Here is an 18,444-nt window from a genome sequence, read left to right as displayed (position 1 = left end):
CTCTTCGCATGAGGTGGCCAAAGTACTGGAGTTTCAGCTTCAGCATCATTCCTTCCAAAGAAATCCCAGGGCTGATCTCCTTCAGAATGGACTGGTTGGATTTCCTTGCAGTCCAAGGGACTCTCAAGAGTCTTCTCCAACACCACAGTTCAAAAGCATCAGTTCTTCGGCGCTCAGCCTTCTTCACAGTCCAACTCTCACATCCATACATGACCACTGGAAAAACCATAGCCTTGACTAGATGGACCTTTGTTGGCAAAGTAATGTCTCTGCTTTTGAATATGCTATCTAGGTTGGTCATAACTTTCCTTCCAAGGAGTAAGCGTCTTTTAATTTCATGGCTGCAGTCACCATCCACAGTGATTTGGAGCCCAACAGTCTATCACTGGTTCCAATGTTTCCCCATCTATTTGCCATGAAGTAATGACTGGATGCCATGATCTTCGATTTTTGAATGTTGAGCTTTAAGCCAGCTTTTTCACTCTCCTCTTTCACCTTCATCAAGAGGCACTTTAGTTCCTCTTTGCTTTCTGCCATAAGGGTGGTGTCATCTACATATCTAAGGTTACTGATATTTCTCCCGGCAATCTTGATTCCAGCTTGTGCTTCTTCCAGCCCAGTGTTTCTCATGATGTACTCTGCATAGAAGTTAAATAAGCAGGGTGACAATATACAGCCTTGACGTATTCCTTTTCCTATTTGGAACCAGTTAGTATCTGGTAAAAGTCATTTTGGATGTTTATTTAGAAACCTTATGAATTTGCTATATTTTTAGCCTTTGTGCATGCAAATTTTGTGGAAAAAAAAAAAAACCCTGAACATTTGAAAATCCATGGTTTTCTAAGACTTTTCAAGGATTTGGCTAGCACCAAAAATAATATATTGACATGAAATTTATCCTTTCAGTGCTGCTGTGGTATAGCTAATGATGCTAAATATATAAACCTTCTGTTTATATATTATTAAGGTTTCCCTAAAAGCATGAAAACGAAAGTTGGTATAGAAGTTTAAATTGAAAGCCTACTAACTAATCCATTTCACATGATCTAATATAAAATGAACTCAAAGAATTGCGAAACAGATTTGTTAAGATCTCAGGCAAGAAAATGAACACTTCAACCTGATATGGCAAAGAATCTGACATTTATGACAAATGTCTTGTTTAACCACAGTAAAAATTTACATACAGTAAAGCATATAGGTGAGCATGTTAGTCATTTTTTTTTTTTTAACAAAATTATAATTATAACGGTGACATAATTCATTTTTTAAATGGTAGGTAAAAGCTACAATTAACCATGCCACCAAAACAAAATCACTATATTTCTTTCTAGCATTTTTTCATGAGGCGTATTTTTTGTATGGTTGTCACCATGATGTAAGGGCCATTTTATCCACTGCTTTTTTCTGCTGTTACAAAATGTGTATGGCCATCACTTTGAATGAACCACAGATCTTAGGAAAACAGAGCTGCCCCCTCTGTCTGCTTTTAATCCATTAACACTTACGGATTAACACATAACCCCATATTTAGCTTATGTTTCTGAAAGAAAGAATATGAAGTCAGTACAGGGAAAGATAGGAACCAGGGGGTGATAGAGAAGTTAAAAATAAAACTCTTGTCAAAAATAATGTAAAGGGCTGGCAGTGGCAGAGATTAAATACATTGCATCTTTTCCCCTTCTTTACTTGAATATTTCTTCCCTTTGCTTAGCCATGGATATAAGCCCTGCACCTCCCTGATTGTCTAGAAGGTTGTGCAGTTAAGAAAGTCAGGAATGAGGCATTGTCAGAGAGGGAGAAAAATTCAGGGCAGAGACCCAGTCTCATCCCCCCATTTTGGTTTTACTGAACTCAAAACTGGTGGAGAAATCTCCTCTTGGTAGAAATGAGTTCAAGGGAATCCCAGTAAGGAAGGGTGAGAACTCAGGGAGATAAGCATCATGGAGGGAGGTAGGGGGAAAAATGAAGCCCAGGGTCATGGGAAAACTGGTACAGAACCTGAGTGCTTTTGACCTTGTGCAGCCCCCAGGTGACTTCCTCCTCAGAAGTCACTCCGTCATAAGGGAGGAGGGATTTTCCCTGCCCCGCCTTCACAGTCACAGCAATGGTATGACTGGGGAGGGGAGCATCATTACTGATTTTGGAGTTTCTCAGCATCTCAGAGAGCACCCCACTTCTGGCTGAGAGCTTATCCTTTTTCTTTAGTCTCCCAGTGGGCTCTTTCTTCCTATTTAAAATGAACGGACGCGCTTTGTCCACTTAGCTCCTTTGCCCTGACTCTTCCCCTAAGAAAAAAATTTTAAAGTCATGTAATAGAAACAGGATACTAGAATCTCATAGTTGAAGGATTCTCAGAGGCAGTAAAGAATCATCTACAAAAATCCAGACCCTTCCACGGCACTGATTGCTCAGGCCCTCACGTCTCACGGTGCGATCTGGAGCCAGAACCAAGCACGGTCAGCACCACCCGTAAGCCTGTTAGAAATGCAGACTCGGCCCTGCTCCAGACTCCCACATCAGAATCTGCATCCTGCCAAGCTCTCCAGGCCAATCCTTTGTGCAGATGCAAGTTTGAGAAGGTGAAAGTGAAAGTCACTCAGTCATGTCCGACTCTTTGTGACCAGACCCCATGGACTGATTATACAATGCATAGAATTCTCAAGCCAGAATACTGGAGTGGGTAGCCATTCCCACCAGGGGATCTTCCCAACCCAGTGATTGAACCCAGGTCTCCCGCATTGCGGATGGATTCTTTACCAGCTGAGCCACAAGGGAAGCCCTCAAGTTTGAGAAGCCCTGACTTAAGCCACTCTTACATTTCATCTGAGTTAACAACCATGAACTAGTCTCACTTCTTTCTTCACCATCAATTCTACCACCCCATGTTTCCACCAAGTAGGCACAAAGATGTATTTTTAAATATAAAGTTGGACTTCCCTGGTAGATAGTGGATAAGAATCTGCCGGCCAATGCAGGGGACAAGGATTCAAATCTGGTCCAAGAAGATCCCAAATGCCACAGAGCAACTAAACCAGTGAACTCCAACTACCAAGCCTGTATGCCGCTGCTGCTGCTGCTGCTAAGTCGCTTCAGTTGTGTCCGATTCTGTGTGACCCCATAGACGGCAGCCCACCAGGCTCCTCCGTCCATGGGGTTTTCCAGGCAAGAGTGCTGGAGTAGGGTGCCATTGCCTTCTCCGAAGCTTGTGTGCTACAGCTCCTGAAGCCTGTGTGCCTGGAGCCCTTGCTCCACAAGGGAAGCCACCACAATGAGAAGTCTGAGGACCGTGACGACAAAGAATAGCACCTGTTCTAGCAAAGCAGTGAAGACAATATATAAATATATATATTTATAAATAAATAAATAAATAAAATTATTTAAATTTGATAAATATATAAATATTAAATAGCCAATATATAAATAAATAATAAATAAAATTATAAAAATGTAAAACAGACCCTTTTATTCTCTGTGGAACGCCCCTAAGAATACCCCATTTCACTTAAAATATAAACCAAACTCCTTTTTGTGGTCAATAAAACCCTCAGATGAATCGGCCCCTGACAACCTTGCCTAGCTTCATCTTTGCTCTCCTTCACCCTCGCTCACTCTGCTCTAGGTATGAGAACTATGAAACCTGCCAGATTCTGTCTGGCATCAAACATTTGAGGATGGGCTTCCTTCTACCCAGATCTCCACAAAATCATCTCTTATCCTATATTTTCCCCGCAGGAGAAAGATGAGAATTGTAATTCTCATCTTACCCTCAAGTAATTGTGTTCTCATCCTCAGATCTTGGCTTAGGACCTATCATTGCCATGATGAGGCTTCTCATCTGTTCTCTGTTCCATCAGAGCAATTCGCATTTTGTAATTTCTCATTCATCTGTATACTTGCCTGCCTGTTGGCTTGCCCTCTACGGACAATGATTATGTCCGTTTCATTCCCCTCTAAACCCCTAGAACCGTGTGCACAGAGAACATTCAACAGATGTTTGTAGAATGAATGGACCCTGTAAGAGCCTTTTAACATTCTACCAGTTACTTTAGCACTTCTGAATAAGTGTTATCCTATTCTTGTATCTCTTGCTTATACTGCAAAGAAATTGCCACCTTTAACCAGTTGAAGGAATTGGCAGCTGAATTCAGAACTAATTCTCAGTGATAAGATGACTCTAAATTTAGGCTGATGCCATTAAAGATAAACAAAGTAGGGAAATTCTTCTACTCAACTGTTTCTAAGAAAACTTGTTATTAAAAGCCATTTTACTAATGTTACTTCATAGTCAGTGGTTACCAAAATCTATAGATAGAGTATACAGTTAGGGATTTAGACTAAAGTGAATCTGAAATGAGTACAACCAGGTTTTATTACTGGTGTCTAGGATTCCATTGCCCACATGTGACCCAAATAGAAAAAAAAAATGTGGGTCACATGTTTAGGGGATGCTTTTCATTTTGATAAGGCAGTTCTGTGGTATTACGGAAAGAAAGTTGAAGTCCAGGAATCTCAGTCCTGGTTGAGCAGTCAGCATAGTGTGTAACTTTCCATATAACGCTTAAAATTCTCTTAGTTCACATTTATATTCAAGTGAGAAGAACAGAGGCACCACTCACCCTCTGCAGTTGCTATGAAAACATCTAGTGAAATCATACACTTGCCTTGTAGTCAGAAACATAGGAGGTTTTACACCAACATACTGTGTTAGCAATTTAAAGATGGAGGACATTTTAGGAAAGTTCTAATTAAGAAACTGGAGAGGTTTTTTATTTTCTGATAGTTTATAACAGTGCCTGAGAAGTGTGTGCTGAGCCGCAGTGGACAGAGAGGAACGCGGCTCTGCTCGGCTTTCTCCCGGACAAGCCTCTGTCTGCTCTTTGCTGCATTCCCTGTACCTGCCCTGTTCTCTCCACAGCCTTGTAATGGAGAGCTTTGCCGGGCCCCACCAGCTCAGGTGGGCAGACCCTAGTGAAAACGGGGGCTGCAGGCCAGGCTACTTCTTCCTCCCATTTCTCCACCCTTCCAGACCTTTAAGTGCTTCCCCCTCAAAATGGGACCAGAGTTCATACACTGAACACTTTTTCTGGAAAATAGAGTTCATTTAACGTTTAGTTTTTAAAAAGTGGGAGAACACTCTTGCATCCTAAAGATGTGTACACCCTTTTCTCTTCTTGTATCTAAAGCTGTATTCCTAATGTGGATACGTGACTTCATACAGAGAAAACTTTACTGATGGCATTCTGGGAGCCAGCCATCTGTTGGAGCTGTCGAGTAGAGGGTAGAGGATGGGGATCTTTTTCAACCCCCATCCCCTGCCCTGCCCACCCCCTCTGCCTCTTGTTCTCTTAGCAAGGAGCAGTCTCTTGATGTTTCCTGGCCTTGACAGATCAGCACTGTAAAACATCGCCACCTTCAGTTAAAACTGGTAAGCGTGGTTCTGCACTTTCCAGAAACCATGCTGAGCAAGCTCTCCCCTGTCTCCACACTTCTCTGCTTGCTGAGCCTTTGTACCCTGCGTGGATGTGTATCTCTCTCTACAACTTAGCACTGAGAGAGGGGAAAAAAAGGAAACCTGGTAATGGGCTTAGAGTGGATACAAGAGTTAATCCACTCAAAAGGTTTTGCTGATGTCAGAGTGAAGGTCAACATGCTTTCCTATCAGACTCTTTGAGACCTCATGGAGCCCACCAGGCTCCTCTGTCCGTGGGATTTCCCAGGCAAGAATACTGGAGCGAGTTGCCATTCCCTTCTCCAGGGAATTTTCCAGACCCAGGGATCTTCCAGACCTGGGGATCAAACCTGAGTCTGCTGCACTGGCAGGAGGTTCTTTATCACTGAACCACCTGGGAAGCCATTTTAGGTAACAGAATAACTAAAACCATGTACTTTCTTGAGAATCACCCACTGCTCTTTTATAGGAACCATACCTTTAAAAGGTCCAAACATTTTAAGTAGTAAAAATATTATGTCACATTTCATGATAGAACATACATCTTTGGTGAAGAAGTATCTTTTCTATCCAGGTAGTAAGGGATTTTGAGTATTCCTATGAGTTTTCACCCAACAAATAGATGTCTGCAGATGGGGCACAAAGTGATGTGAGCAGGTCTTGACAGTTCAGGGCAGGGCTGGGAATTACAAAACTGGAATCTGACACTTTCTACAGCTGCTTGGTATCAGCAGCCACTTAAATTCAGGAAGTTGAGAACCAAATCAATGAATCTTTTCCATTAATATTTTAACTCTCAATGTGAATAAATTTTCAGTTGGTATTTTTATAAGAAAATCCTCTATACTTTCCCCTCAGCCTCACAGCATGCTCAATAAAGGGTCTGTGGCACCAGTGAAAGGGATGAGAAGACAACTCCATGGGGACGTTCCAGAAACATGTGTTCCTCACTTCCACAAGCTCTTCCCAACATCGTGGCCTGACACAATGCTCCAGATTCAAAGTTAACCCTTTCTTAGTTCAGGTTCCAATCTAGTCCCCATGGATGGTACAGAGAGTACTCAGCAAGTAATCTTCAGTCAGGCTATGTATCCTTCTTCATTTGTCATGAGATGATGTAAGTCACCTGTCACCACTCTTTGGAACTTGAAGTGTTTTTGATAAGTGGGCCCACGATGGATTTCATTTACATTGGATTCAGGAAACTTGACCCTAGCATTGATCCTCCTGATCTTTCATTGATATCCCTCTCTTAGGTATAGAAGTGGAGGGAAATGGCCTCTTGGAGAACTTTGAAGTCATGTCCTTGAAGATGCCTGGGTTTCCAGTAGCTGTAGATGTGAAGGGCATTGTTGTGTACATGTTAAGGCAATTACAGCTAAAGCTGATTGTTTTGTTTCTCAAGGAAAATAGTATTCCTTTACCTTTTAACAATAAATAGCAATAAAACAGTATTTTATCATAAAGATATCCCCTTTTTCTTCTTGATGTCTAAAGCTAATTTTCTAGTATGGACACATAACTCCATATTTAGAAGTAAAATAGACATTTTGGGAGCCAGCACTGACGTTCAGTCTCAAAAATTGGATCCACCGTTGCAATTGCAAACTGTACATTATCTTCCTAAGAAAATACTAATTTATCAGTCCCAAGAGCCAAAGAGTTGTTCTGTGTCAGCAATCAGCTTAGCCTCATAATTATAAATTTGTGAGGATCTGTTGAAAGACATGGATCCAGAAGAATTATAGTGTTTCATAGTGAGTCACTCAGAATAAAGAGCCCTGTTATTTGTAGACTTTCCATACAGTCATAGAAATTTAGAGGTGGGTCAGGTCTTAGCCATCATGTGTCTAACCCCTTTATTTTACAGATGAAGCAATTTTGGCTTAGAACTTAGGAAATACTTGAAAATAATACATAGCACATCTTCAGTAGCTTTACCAAGACTGTCTTTGAAATATTCAACACATTCAATGTGTCTAAAATGTGGGCAGGAGTGACTCACTGTGACAAGACTCATATGTATGTAGTATACTTTGCATCTTTGGTCTAGCATGTTCTTTTGTACCTTTGTTTCCCCTGTGCAATGCCCTCTCTCCTCCCTTCATTCATTTATTCGTTTTTTAAAAGGTTTAGTCCTTGGTCCCTGTATCTGTGACATGCTGTGCTTGAGAGAGGGCTGTTATAAACAGATTGGTTCATAAGCAGTCTTTAAGAGACTCTCAGTAGAGAAGGTGAGACAGATGCTCAAGTGAATTGTTGAAACAGAGCTTTATAAATGCCTGACTCTCAGTATGGGCAAGTCTATCTCAGGGCACTGAGAAGCAAGGGACAACAGTTATCTGGGAAAGTCAGAGGAAGTGAACCAAGGAGGTAACACATGAGGGGAATCTTAGCAGATGAGCTTCCATCTCAGGCAGCTGCTGCTGCTGCTGCTAAGTCGCTTCAGTCGTGTCCGACTCCGTGCGACCCCATAGATGGCAGCCCACCAGGCTCCCCCGTCCCTGGGATTCTCCAGGCAAGAACAGGCAGAGAAGGCAGCAAAGGCCTCATGGGGCAGGGGTACTCTCCACAAGGAGGGAGAATGAAAGAAGGATATGGGGCATCCAGAAAGGGTGAGTTTAGCGATGGAAAGGCAGAGGAAAGTGAGTGATGTGGGAATAATGGTGCTGAGATGAGAAGATAACTTAGAAAATAAAGAATGCTCAAGAATTTAGCTACTATCCTGAAAGTAGAAGGTTCGTCAAAACTTAGTTGTTCAAGTATCGTTTCTGCAACATGGGTACATGTAAAGTTTTCTCTGCCATTTTTGTTTTACCTGTAAACCACTTGTATTATTATTTTAAACCTGTTTTTCTAAGACCACTTATTTTTAGCATATTTGTTTTTAAGAGAAACTTTAGGTCAGTGTTGTAAGTGGAAAATCGGTGTCATAGTAAATTCAAGGACATCGTTAAAATGGGATAGAAATAAAGTGTTTCTGTGAACTCTTTGCTAATGAAAGTCTCTGAGGTGAAGGCCCACAGTCTTATTATTCTGAAAGGAGTTTGTAAGTTTGGGGGAGGAGTTAAAGTCATTGTAGCACCTAACAGAGTTCTTAAATTAAGAAGAAGAAAGAGTTGAAAAGTGAGAAGCTTGCTTATTCTTTAAATCAGGGGTATTTAGCATGGTTTCTGTGCACTGGGATATGCCTCCCCCATAGTGGGGGAATATTGTTTTAGGCAGTACAAAGCCACCTCAAAGTTTCTAAATTAAGAAGTGACAAAATCAGACTTATCTGAATAGGAGATCAAAAAGGAAAACCTAAGAAGTAGACAGAACCCTGCACAGACTATGGGAAGGTCTCAGTGTGGTCTAGTCAGTGTGGTAAGATGAAGCAAGGGACCAAATTAGAGAAGGATTGAGGATCAGTAAGACTTGCTGCCTAAGGGCTGAGGGGCAGGGATCATAAAAGAGAAGGGTCCTCATATAAGCGATATCATATGATATTTGTCTTTTACTTACTCTACTCAGTATGACAGGCTCTAGGCCCATCCATGTCACTGCAGATGGAGTTATTTCATTATTTTTTATGGTCATGTAATATTCCATTGCATGTATGTACCACATCTTCTTTATCCATTCATCCATCTGTGGACATTTAGGTTGCTTTCATGTCCTGGCTATTGTAAATAGTTCGGCAGTGAACATTGGGGTACGTGTATCTTTTTGAATTATGGTTTTCTTCAGATATATGCACAGGAGTGGGATTGCTGGATCATGAAATCTAAAATAAAAATGGTACAAATGAACTTATTTACAAAACAGAAATAGAGTCACGGATGTAGAAAACAAACTGGTTACCAAGAGGGAAAGGGAGGGAAGGATAGATTGGGAAGTTGGGATTTGACATATACACATGTTTATGTGAAATAGATAGCTACTAAGAACCTACTGTATAGCACAGGGACCTCTACTTACTACTCTGCAATGACCTATATGGGAAAAGAATCTAAAAAAGAGTGGATATCGTATATGCACAACTGATTCATTTTGCTGTACAGCAGAAACTAACACAGCATTGTAAGCCAACTATACTCCAACAGAAGTTAATTTAAAAAAAGAAATAGATCAGTGATGCCTTGGAGGTAGTTTGCTTGGGAGCCAGCATACATGGTCATATGATTCCGGAATACATTTAGAGAAGATGGAATAGAGAGAGAGAGGGTGTGTGTTGGATAAGGAAGTGGAAAGGAGAAAGCAGGCCAGTGTGGAAGGCGATACAACCCCTCGATCAGAACATTCTACCTGTTAAACATACCTGCATGACGTGGGCTCACGTTAGATGCTTGTTGAAGACATGGTGACCTGTAGATGGTCAGCAGGCAGTTGGAAACACCCTGCTGGAGATCGGAGACATTCCAAGTGCCAATTAGATTAGGAGAGGGAATTATGGCCTATAAGTCAGCCTCAAATGCACTTCCATTCACCTACTGACCATTTAGAAAATGTGTGCCATAATCAGGACTGGTTTAAGGTGTATTTTATATGTTTCCTTTCATAAGATGTTGAAAATAAATCCACTGTACCAAAAAGTCACTGAGAACCTACTCGTATAAAGGAATTTCCTGGGTGCTTTGACGGATAGAGAGAAATTAGACACAGACTGTGTTCTTACAGAGCTTGTAAAGATCTCATAAGATAATAGATCAGATTTTCAGAGATTTAAAGTTTAACATGTGAATTGTTTATTCATGATTTCCAGGAAACAAATTTAGCCTAAAAGTCTTCCTAGTAACCATAGTTAGTCTGATCTTTGTTTCCATGCATTGTAAGAAATTTATTATGGTGTTGGCATAGAACAACAGTATAAGTGGAATTTTTGGTAGACTTGTCGAATTGGAAGTGAAAATCTTGTCAGTCATTAAGGGCAATGATGTTATGCTTAAAATGCCCATTTTCCCAGCTTAGGAGAAAGAAACTAATTGAGTTTTATCTTTTGTATATAAACAAAATTTTACTTCTCAGACAAGTATATGGTAATAAATGAGAGCATTCTCATGAAAACTTGTCATCTAATCCATTTTTTTCTAACTGGGCTTTTTTTCCCAGGAAGTCAAGACAGAGACTAAAAAGCACAGATTTCACACTCAACCTAAAAAAAAAAAAAACCATAGGTTTGAATAAGGAGGACAACAAGCCTAATGTTGATGCCCAGTCTTCAGTTTCTAGGCTCTTCTGTGGAAAGAAGTGTTTTCTTAAGATTCAGACAGAATTCATTTCCATAGAGCATTCTTAATGGCCCCTGTCAGAAGAAAACAGCTGGGAAACATATGGTATCCATTTCCCTGTATCACTTGGAAAAAATTTCACATGTAAATAAAGCCAACATAAAAGAGTAGCCCTTTGAACCCACGACCTTATATGATACATAAATACATTGGTACAATGCTCTCGTTGTACTGGCCCACTAAGTTATGTGGCTTGAAAATTTTTTTATTACATCCTGAGATTCACATTATCAAGAAGTTCCAAAAACATGAAGGTAGTTGGCAATATATGAGCAAATGCTGTCCCTAATAATAAGTGTATATCTCAGAAATGTTAAGGAATATATATATATTCTACTATAAGCTTTTCAGATAATTGATGGATAAAATTAAAGGCATATTTACATATTATAAACTCTGTGTCCACTGTTTCTCTGCTCTTTTAAAAAAGTAAGTAACCATGTGTTCTTGAAAGGAAGAGTTAAAGGCTTGGCAAGAATTTCTGGCAGGCATTAATTTTTTTAGCTTTACATTTTATAGGGCAAAAGGACATATAAAGGATAGAAAGACTTTGAAATTTATAATGGACCAGTTGGAATTAGTCTTTGCCTTTGCATATTTACATTTCATAAATAACTAGAAAATCCAGCTCTCGGTGATTATCGCTCCTCTGAGTTTATTAAAAGGACTTTCGTTCCCTGTGAAATTAAGCTGTGAATCCCTCAGAAGGATGCACTTTGGGCATTTTTAAAGAAATTTACTGTGTTGTACAGAGTGAGATTCAAACTCAGATACTAGCATTTGTTAATTGTCTGCTCTGTGTCAAGAACTGTATACATGTAAGAACCAGAGTTAGCTAAAGGCAGAGGAGCAGCAGCTTAAGAGCATCTAGATACCTCCCTTCCCTTCTGGAATATTCTCAATTAACACCCGTTTCATCTGTCTATGATGTGGGAGACCTGGGTTCGATCCCTGGGTTGGGAAGATCCCTTGGAGAAGGAAATGGCAATCCACTCCAGTACTATTGCCTGGAAAATCCCATGGACAGAGGAGCCTGGTAGGCTACAGTCCATGGGGTCGCAAAGAGTCGGACACGACTGAGTGACTTCACGTTCTTATTAGACAGAATCCTGGCCTCACTCCACAGCTGACAGTGTTCTCGTAGGTTCCTGAAAGTCCTCAGAGAAGGATTGCTTTGTGCAGACCCTCTGAGACACAAGCAAAGTTGTGGTCCACTTAGGGGGAAAACTCACCCACCAATAGGTATCTAGCATTCAGGCTTAGAACTCTCACTCTCATTTTGTTTTGACTCTGGAACTTACCGGAATCCTTTGAGAACACACTGTAGTAGGAAGAAGAATGGCCAGGTCTAAATTTGGGGAACTTTAAATCATCTGTATGCTACTTTCACCCCAAGAATCAGTGATAGCAGGGGCTATTGCAGAAGTTACAGTCCCGAATATACGTTCCTCTCAGGTTCCTTTAGTTTTTGGTTGTGCTGTGTGTGTGTGTGTGTTTGTGTGTGTGTGTGTACTCAGTCACTCCATCGTGTCCAACTCTTTGAGACCCCATGGACTGTAGCCTACCAGGCTCCTCTGTCCATGGGATTCTCCAGGCAAGAATACTGGACTGGGTTGCCATTTCTCCCCCCAGGGGATCTTCTCAACCCAGGAATCGAACCCCCGTCTCTTGCATCTCCTCTGTTGGCAGGTGGAATTCTTTACCACCGCACCACCTGGGAAGCCCATTTTTGGGTTGTGCTCACCGGCAAAGAACAGACACACACAGGTACTTTGGTTTAAACCCTTCCCACCCGCTGCTGTTCTAGAGGAGACAGAGATGGGAGATGCCAAGTGGGAAGGCGTATCCTGAAACCTCACCCCTTTGGTGGAGGATGGTATAAACTAAGTGGGAAAGGAGTAAGAGTCCATAAATCAGTGGCCTGCAAGTTACCAGGGTGCAGGGTCATCTGTCTAGTCAGAGGACTGTCCCAGACAGGAAGCTGTATCATCGAGGCTGAGGGAGGAGGCCATTGCTCGGTCAGCCTCTGAGGGGAGGCAGGGGCAGCTGGTCATATGAGGCTCCCTGTGGAAGGAGGTGGTGCTTGTCTTTCACCTCTCATGTGTTGCTGTTTCACTTGACACATCATCCCAACCAGACACTCAAACACAGACTATACAATCTTTATCTAAACTTTGCACAGAAATGAGAAGGGGGAAAAAAAATACTAGCCTGCCTGCTTCACCCTCCCTTTGCAACTTCCTCCTGTTATTTCCAGCTTTCCAAACGACGGAGGGCAGCAGTGACTCTAAAAGAGCATGTTCCCTTGTGGCGTGGCAGTGTGTTATGTTGCTGGTCATATGCCACAAAGCACTGTCAAATGCCCATGAGCTATGGTTGACTTGGATACTAATCAGTCTAGGGTGGGATGAACTCCACTGTGCCTTATCTCCCATGGTCCAGCCAGTCCTGACCATTCCATGCCTTCCTGTTCTTTCCCTGATCCATCTAACAGATCACCTAGGGAATCACTCAGTAGTTCTCAGTTTAAGTTTGCCCAGTATTAAATCATTTACCCCTTCTTTCTCCAAGACTTCATGAGCTCTAAGGGTATACCTATGTGTGTGTGCACAAATGCAGGTACATACCTTCTCTCCCTGAATTAGTTTGGAAGTTTATTAAATGCAAAGGATCCTATCCTCCAATTCTGTTTTTCAGAGTGGTGACAAGTATCAACATACTGTCAGGGAGGTGCAACCACTCAGGGAATAAAACAGAGTGTCTGTCTGGGTTTGTTTTCTTTTGCTATTTGCTTCTACTATTATTACTACATGAATTAATTCTAAGCCAATACGTGGTAACTTTCTTTTAGCATTCACTGTTTTTCAAGGGTAAGTACAAACTGTTTTATGGTCTACATTCTCTCTTAAATTGTTCCTTAATACCCAGACTTCCTTTGAGCACAACTTGAGAGGATCGTGTCTGCCTACATGGCCATGCTATTTTCAGTGTTTCAATTTAATAGTCCCCTCTCTTAATTTATTTTAAAACAGTGTCTAGCTCTGGCTGGAATTGTGGTGTCTCAACTCTTATTACAAACACGCAGAAGCCCACAGGAATCGCCGATGTGTATAGTAAGTTCCGCCCAGTGAAAAGAGTGTCCCCATTGAAACACCAGCCAGAGACTCTGGAGAACAATGAAAGTGATGACCAAAAGAACCAAAAGGCAGAGTACCAGAAAGGGAATGATCCTGACCCAGGCCCCCAACCCGAGGAGCTTGGCCCCAGAGCTGTCGAGGGCAGCCCCCAGAGGAAGAGCACCGAACCCAGCACCCTGCTGGGGGAGCTGGAACATTATGACCTCGACATGGATGAGATTCTTGACGTGCCTTACATCAAATCCAGTCAGCAGCTGGCCTCTTTCACCAAGGCGACTTCGGAAAAAAGAATTTTGGGTTTATGCACAAGCATTAATGGCCTTTCCGGCAAAGCTTGCCCTACCGGAAGTGCTGAGAGCTCCCCGTCTAACATGACACCATTTTGTGTCCTTTCTCCTGTGAAAAGCCCTCACTTGAGAAAAGCATCCTCTGTTGTCCAGGACCAACAGAAGCTCTCCCCTGAAGAATCAGAGAGTTCTCCTCCTCTCGTTAAAAGTGGCTCTGCTTATGAGCCTGAAAACCAGGGTAAGGACTTTCTACACAAGACCTTCAGTGATCCTCACAGTCGGAAAGTTGACAAGGCAGTGGCACCAGATTGCCAGCTCAGGGCCTTCCATCTGCAGTCCTCGGCAACAGACCCCAAACTAGAGGAGCAGATTGGTGGCATGAACTGGACCAGCTCCCAGGGACCTGAAGAAAGGAACGAGTACCTGAAAAAAGTAAAAAGCATCTTGAACATTGTTAAAGAAGGGCAAATATCTCTCCTGGTGAGTATGAACTAATTCAAAATACACGCTAACCATCTAGAACTCCAGTTCTATCAACTCCATTCACCAGTAACAGAATGATGATGCTTTTGTTCCAATTTTTGTTTAATCTCTGCTCATGGCTTTAGTTGGGCGATGTGACTTTGGAATTTTAAAATTAAAAGGTGTTTAATATGAGGAAAAACAAATGGCTATAGAGGGAGTATTATTTCACTTGAACTGTGCATGAATTCAACTGTAATAAGGACATGTACTCTAAAGTAAAAGCAAAACCCAAAAAAGCCCAGCACTTTAAAAAATATGAATGTTAATGTCTTTCCTTTTGCTTTTCAAATGGTTCCCAATGCTCTCACTGAGTTATTTGTGGGGATGTCAGTTCCTTGCTGATGGGGAATTGCCAGATATATGAACAGAGGGTCTTCTGTTTTATCCTGATCATTATTCAGAAGACTTGGACCAGGATGTTTGAAAGCTTTTGCAGATAGAGACTTACCCTAGAGCTTGATTGCCCTCTGACCCACATGGAGTTTTTATTTAGTTCCAGGTCTGCATGTCTAGGGAGCATGAAGAAGCTTTTCCAGAGACTCTAGACACAGAGTAACATGATGTAAGAAAAGTCTGTTCTGCTTAGGCTCAGAGAAAATTAAACTGAAATCACATTCCATCTGCCTACATTGTTCTTTCCTGGCTTCCAGACATGGATCAAACAGTAGTAAACCTGAGCTGACACTGTGGTGTTAATTAAAGTCTCATTCAAGGAAAATCATCACATCTTGGCCATGTGATTCTACTCATGGTAAAGCTATGCATAGATAAATGTAATGCACTTGGTCTAATACCACAAATTTTAGTGTTATAATAGGATGATATCATTGAACAATTTTACTAAGTAAAGTAATTTTTTTTTTTTTTTTGGTCTCTTGAAAATGTCTTTTCCATTTCTCCTGGCTCTTCCTCTCTGGTTCATCCCTTTCTTTTATCTTTCCCATGTTTTTATGTTTCCCAAATGATAACACCTCTCAATTTACCCAACAGTCTTTATCAATGAGTCACGCTCAGGGCACTGAACTTCACTCAAGGTGAAGAAACCAGAGTCCAAGTATAGCTTCCAGATGCCCAGGAGTTTGTTTAGGGGTGAAAGTGTTTGGAGGTACCCGGGGGAGCACAGACTACAGCACCCATCATGAGGCTTGCCGTCAGAGCCAGCTCTCCAAAGCTCAAGTCAAAGCAGATGGTTAAGACAGGTAGTTCATTCATTCAGCAAACCTACCACAGGGAATAAAGCAGAGTCTGGCCCTCAGAACATAGCAGGAATGGAGGAGACAGACAAGAAACCTGCTGGTTGCCATGAGTTGTTAGAAAGCTGGCTTGGAGCCTCTACAGACTCGTTGACTCATCTCTGTTGCCTGTCTCCCATGAACGTAAGTCACTTGAGCATTCCTGTGCTTTCATAGCAAGGAATTCTGACTTATTACAACCCCGTGACTGTCACCAGGGCTTCTGGAAGTTCATCTCTTCTTCCCAAGGCCCAGAGCAAAATCCCCACAGCTTCTCATTCTGTTTTATTGACTTAAGTTTTCCTCATCTTACTATGTGTACAGCCACACCTAGCTGCCGACAATCTAGACAAAATTCATGATGAAAGTGGAAACAATCTCTTACACGTTGCCGCATCGCAGGGACACGCAGAGTGCCTGCAGCACCTCACTTCTTTGATGGGAGAAGACTGCCTCAATGAGCGAAATGTGGAGAAGTTGACTCCCGCAGGCCTGGCCATCAAGGTACTGGTGGTTGGGGCTGGGCCCTCCACATGTTCCTGTCTTGTCAGATTTCTAGTAAACTGTTAGAGTGGAAAGAGAAAAGTGATGTTCCAAGCAAACAGCAAGTGAACCTATTGCATTTAAAAGGTTAACCGTCTCAGTTGCTAACTGCTTTGAGATTTTGAGACTATATTCCAATTTAGGGTAAGCATCAAAAGAGAAAGGAAAGCTAATAAAGAGAAAGGAAAATGATCTGTTGCCATTTTAAGAACTTTTGTTATTCATGGTGACTGCAGTTTGGATTCTTAACCACCCCTGGATCTTTGTGAGGCTGTTTCATTTTTTTCCCTAATGTGAGTATAAATGAGCAAGATGAATGGGGAAAAGGTGTATGGTAAGGCATGCTAGCCTAGTACTCAGGAGGATTTCAGAGAATAAAGTGGACTTCTGATGGATTACATCTGAAGTTGAAGTGTCTGCAATATCAGGAGTTCTTTAGAATATCGGTGCCGAGTTTGAGTTTGGCTCTCACAGAGCACAGTATGTTATCTGTCAAAAACTAGGCAAATTAATGCCGACTGGGATAGAGTTAAAACCCAGAAACACTGATACAGGAAAATGTTGTCTTTTATAGCACTGTAGTGAGTGCCTCTGTAAAATGTAACACATCACTAAAAGGTTAGCTATTAAACTAAAATTACTTTTAAGATCTTTGGCAAATAAATGTGGAATTCAATCACATTTATTAAGAAGCCAGAAGTGAAGTTTAGGGAAATATAATACATCTTGTGCTTCTGCATTTGTACTTTGCTTTGCTTAATAGTTATGGCTTCTAAAAGCTGAATAATCATAATTTTTACAAATAGAATTATATTGAAATATACTAGGGGAACTTGCTAGTTTAAAGTCTGTTTGTGAATTCACTAAGGAACATGTTATATTTGAAAAGCAATTTCCTTCCCCTGTATACCTCTTATGCAAATCTAAATTTTTGTATCTTCAATTTATTTATCATTCAGCAAAGTTTTACATTGTTAAAAAGTTGCTTTCTATTGTGTTTAATGTTACTCAGTCATTAGGTTTCTTGATCATATAAGAAATCCATGACCCCAGTGGATAGATATCATTTTTCCTTAGTTGTCAGTGATGCTATGTCAAATAAGAGCTGAACTGCCATCAAGAAAAAAGAAAAAAACAAGTGTGAGTGAAAATTCAGTATAGTGAAGTTAAACAGTGTTTTTGAGTCCACCAGACATTGTTTTAAGGCACTGGCAAAACAAATGTGAATGAGACATAGTCTCTTTTCTTAAGGAATTGATAGCCTGGTGGATAAGGCAGGTAAGTTACCAGTGCAGGATGGTGAATTCAGGATCTAGTCCCATGTCAGAATGGTGTGGGAAGGCAAGAATTGGGTTTGGTAATCAGTGGGAATGTCAGTCATGACTAAAATATTCTTTCAGTGCCAGTGATTGCTGACATCTACCTTGTCATTTTAGTATTTATAAAATACAGTGCTCATTAGTTTTACTCACTAGTGGTGGGTTTTGAATATATCTTAACTACATAATTGTAGTTAAGTCTTCTCTAGTGGCTCAGACAGTAAAGAGTGCCTGCAGTGTGGCAGACCCGGATTCAATCCCTGGGTCAGGAAGATCCCCTGGAGAAAGGAATGGCAACCCACTCCAGTATTCTTGCCTGGAAAAATCCCATGGACAGAGGAGCCTGGTGGGCTATAGTCCATAGAGTTGCAAAGAGTCAGACACGACTGAGAGACTAACACACACACATAATCATATAAAATTTGTTAATTTGTGTGCCCAAATGCTTGTTTTCATAGAGTAAGAATCTTCAAAGTAGAAAGGTACCTAAGAAATTTAATGGTCATTAAGCCAACCCTGGGCAAACTCCTTTATGTTATTCATATTAAGTGTTTGTTTATTCTTAAACTCCTCCAGTCAATATAGCTTCTCTCTGATACAATCAGCATGCAAACTTAGTAATTTTTTTTCCTGCTTTAATGAATAACATGCAATCAAACCCATAGGACTCAAAAGCTCT

The 18,444-nt window shown here is 41.2% G+C and overlaps 1 protein-coding gene across 1 annotated transcript in view; it reads left to right on the top strand.

The window, feature by feature from the left end:
* Window positions 1-18,444, top strand: part of SNCAIP (synuclein alpha interacting protein) — a 163,790-nt gene that overhangs the window by 104,683 nt on the left and 40,663 nt on the right. Inside the window, 2 exon segments of the mRNA XM_070374087.1 lie at window positions 13,755-14,626; window positions 16,228-16,407. Of these exon segments, the coding sequence (XP_070230188.1) occupies window positions 13,755-14,626; window positions 16,228-16,407 (1,052 nt within the window).

Source organism: Bos mutus, chromosome 7 (assembly GCF_027580195.1).
Source record: "Bos mutus isolate GX-2022 chromosome 7, NWIPB_WYAK_1.1, whole genome shotgun sequence".
Taxonomy (NCBI): Eukaryota; Metazoa; Chordata; class Mammalia; order Artiodactyla; family Bovidae; genus Bos; species Bos mutus.
This window is presented reverse-complemented; position numbering and strand designations above follow the sequence as displayed.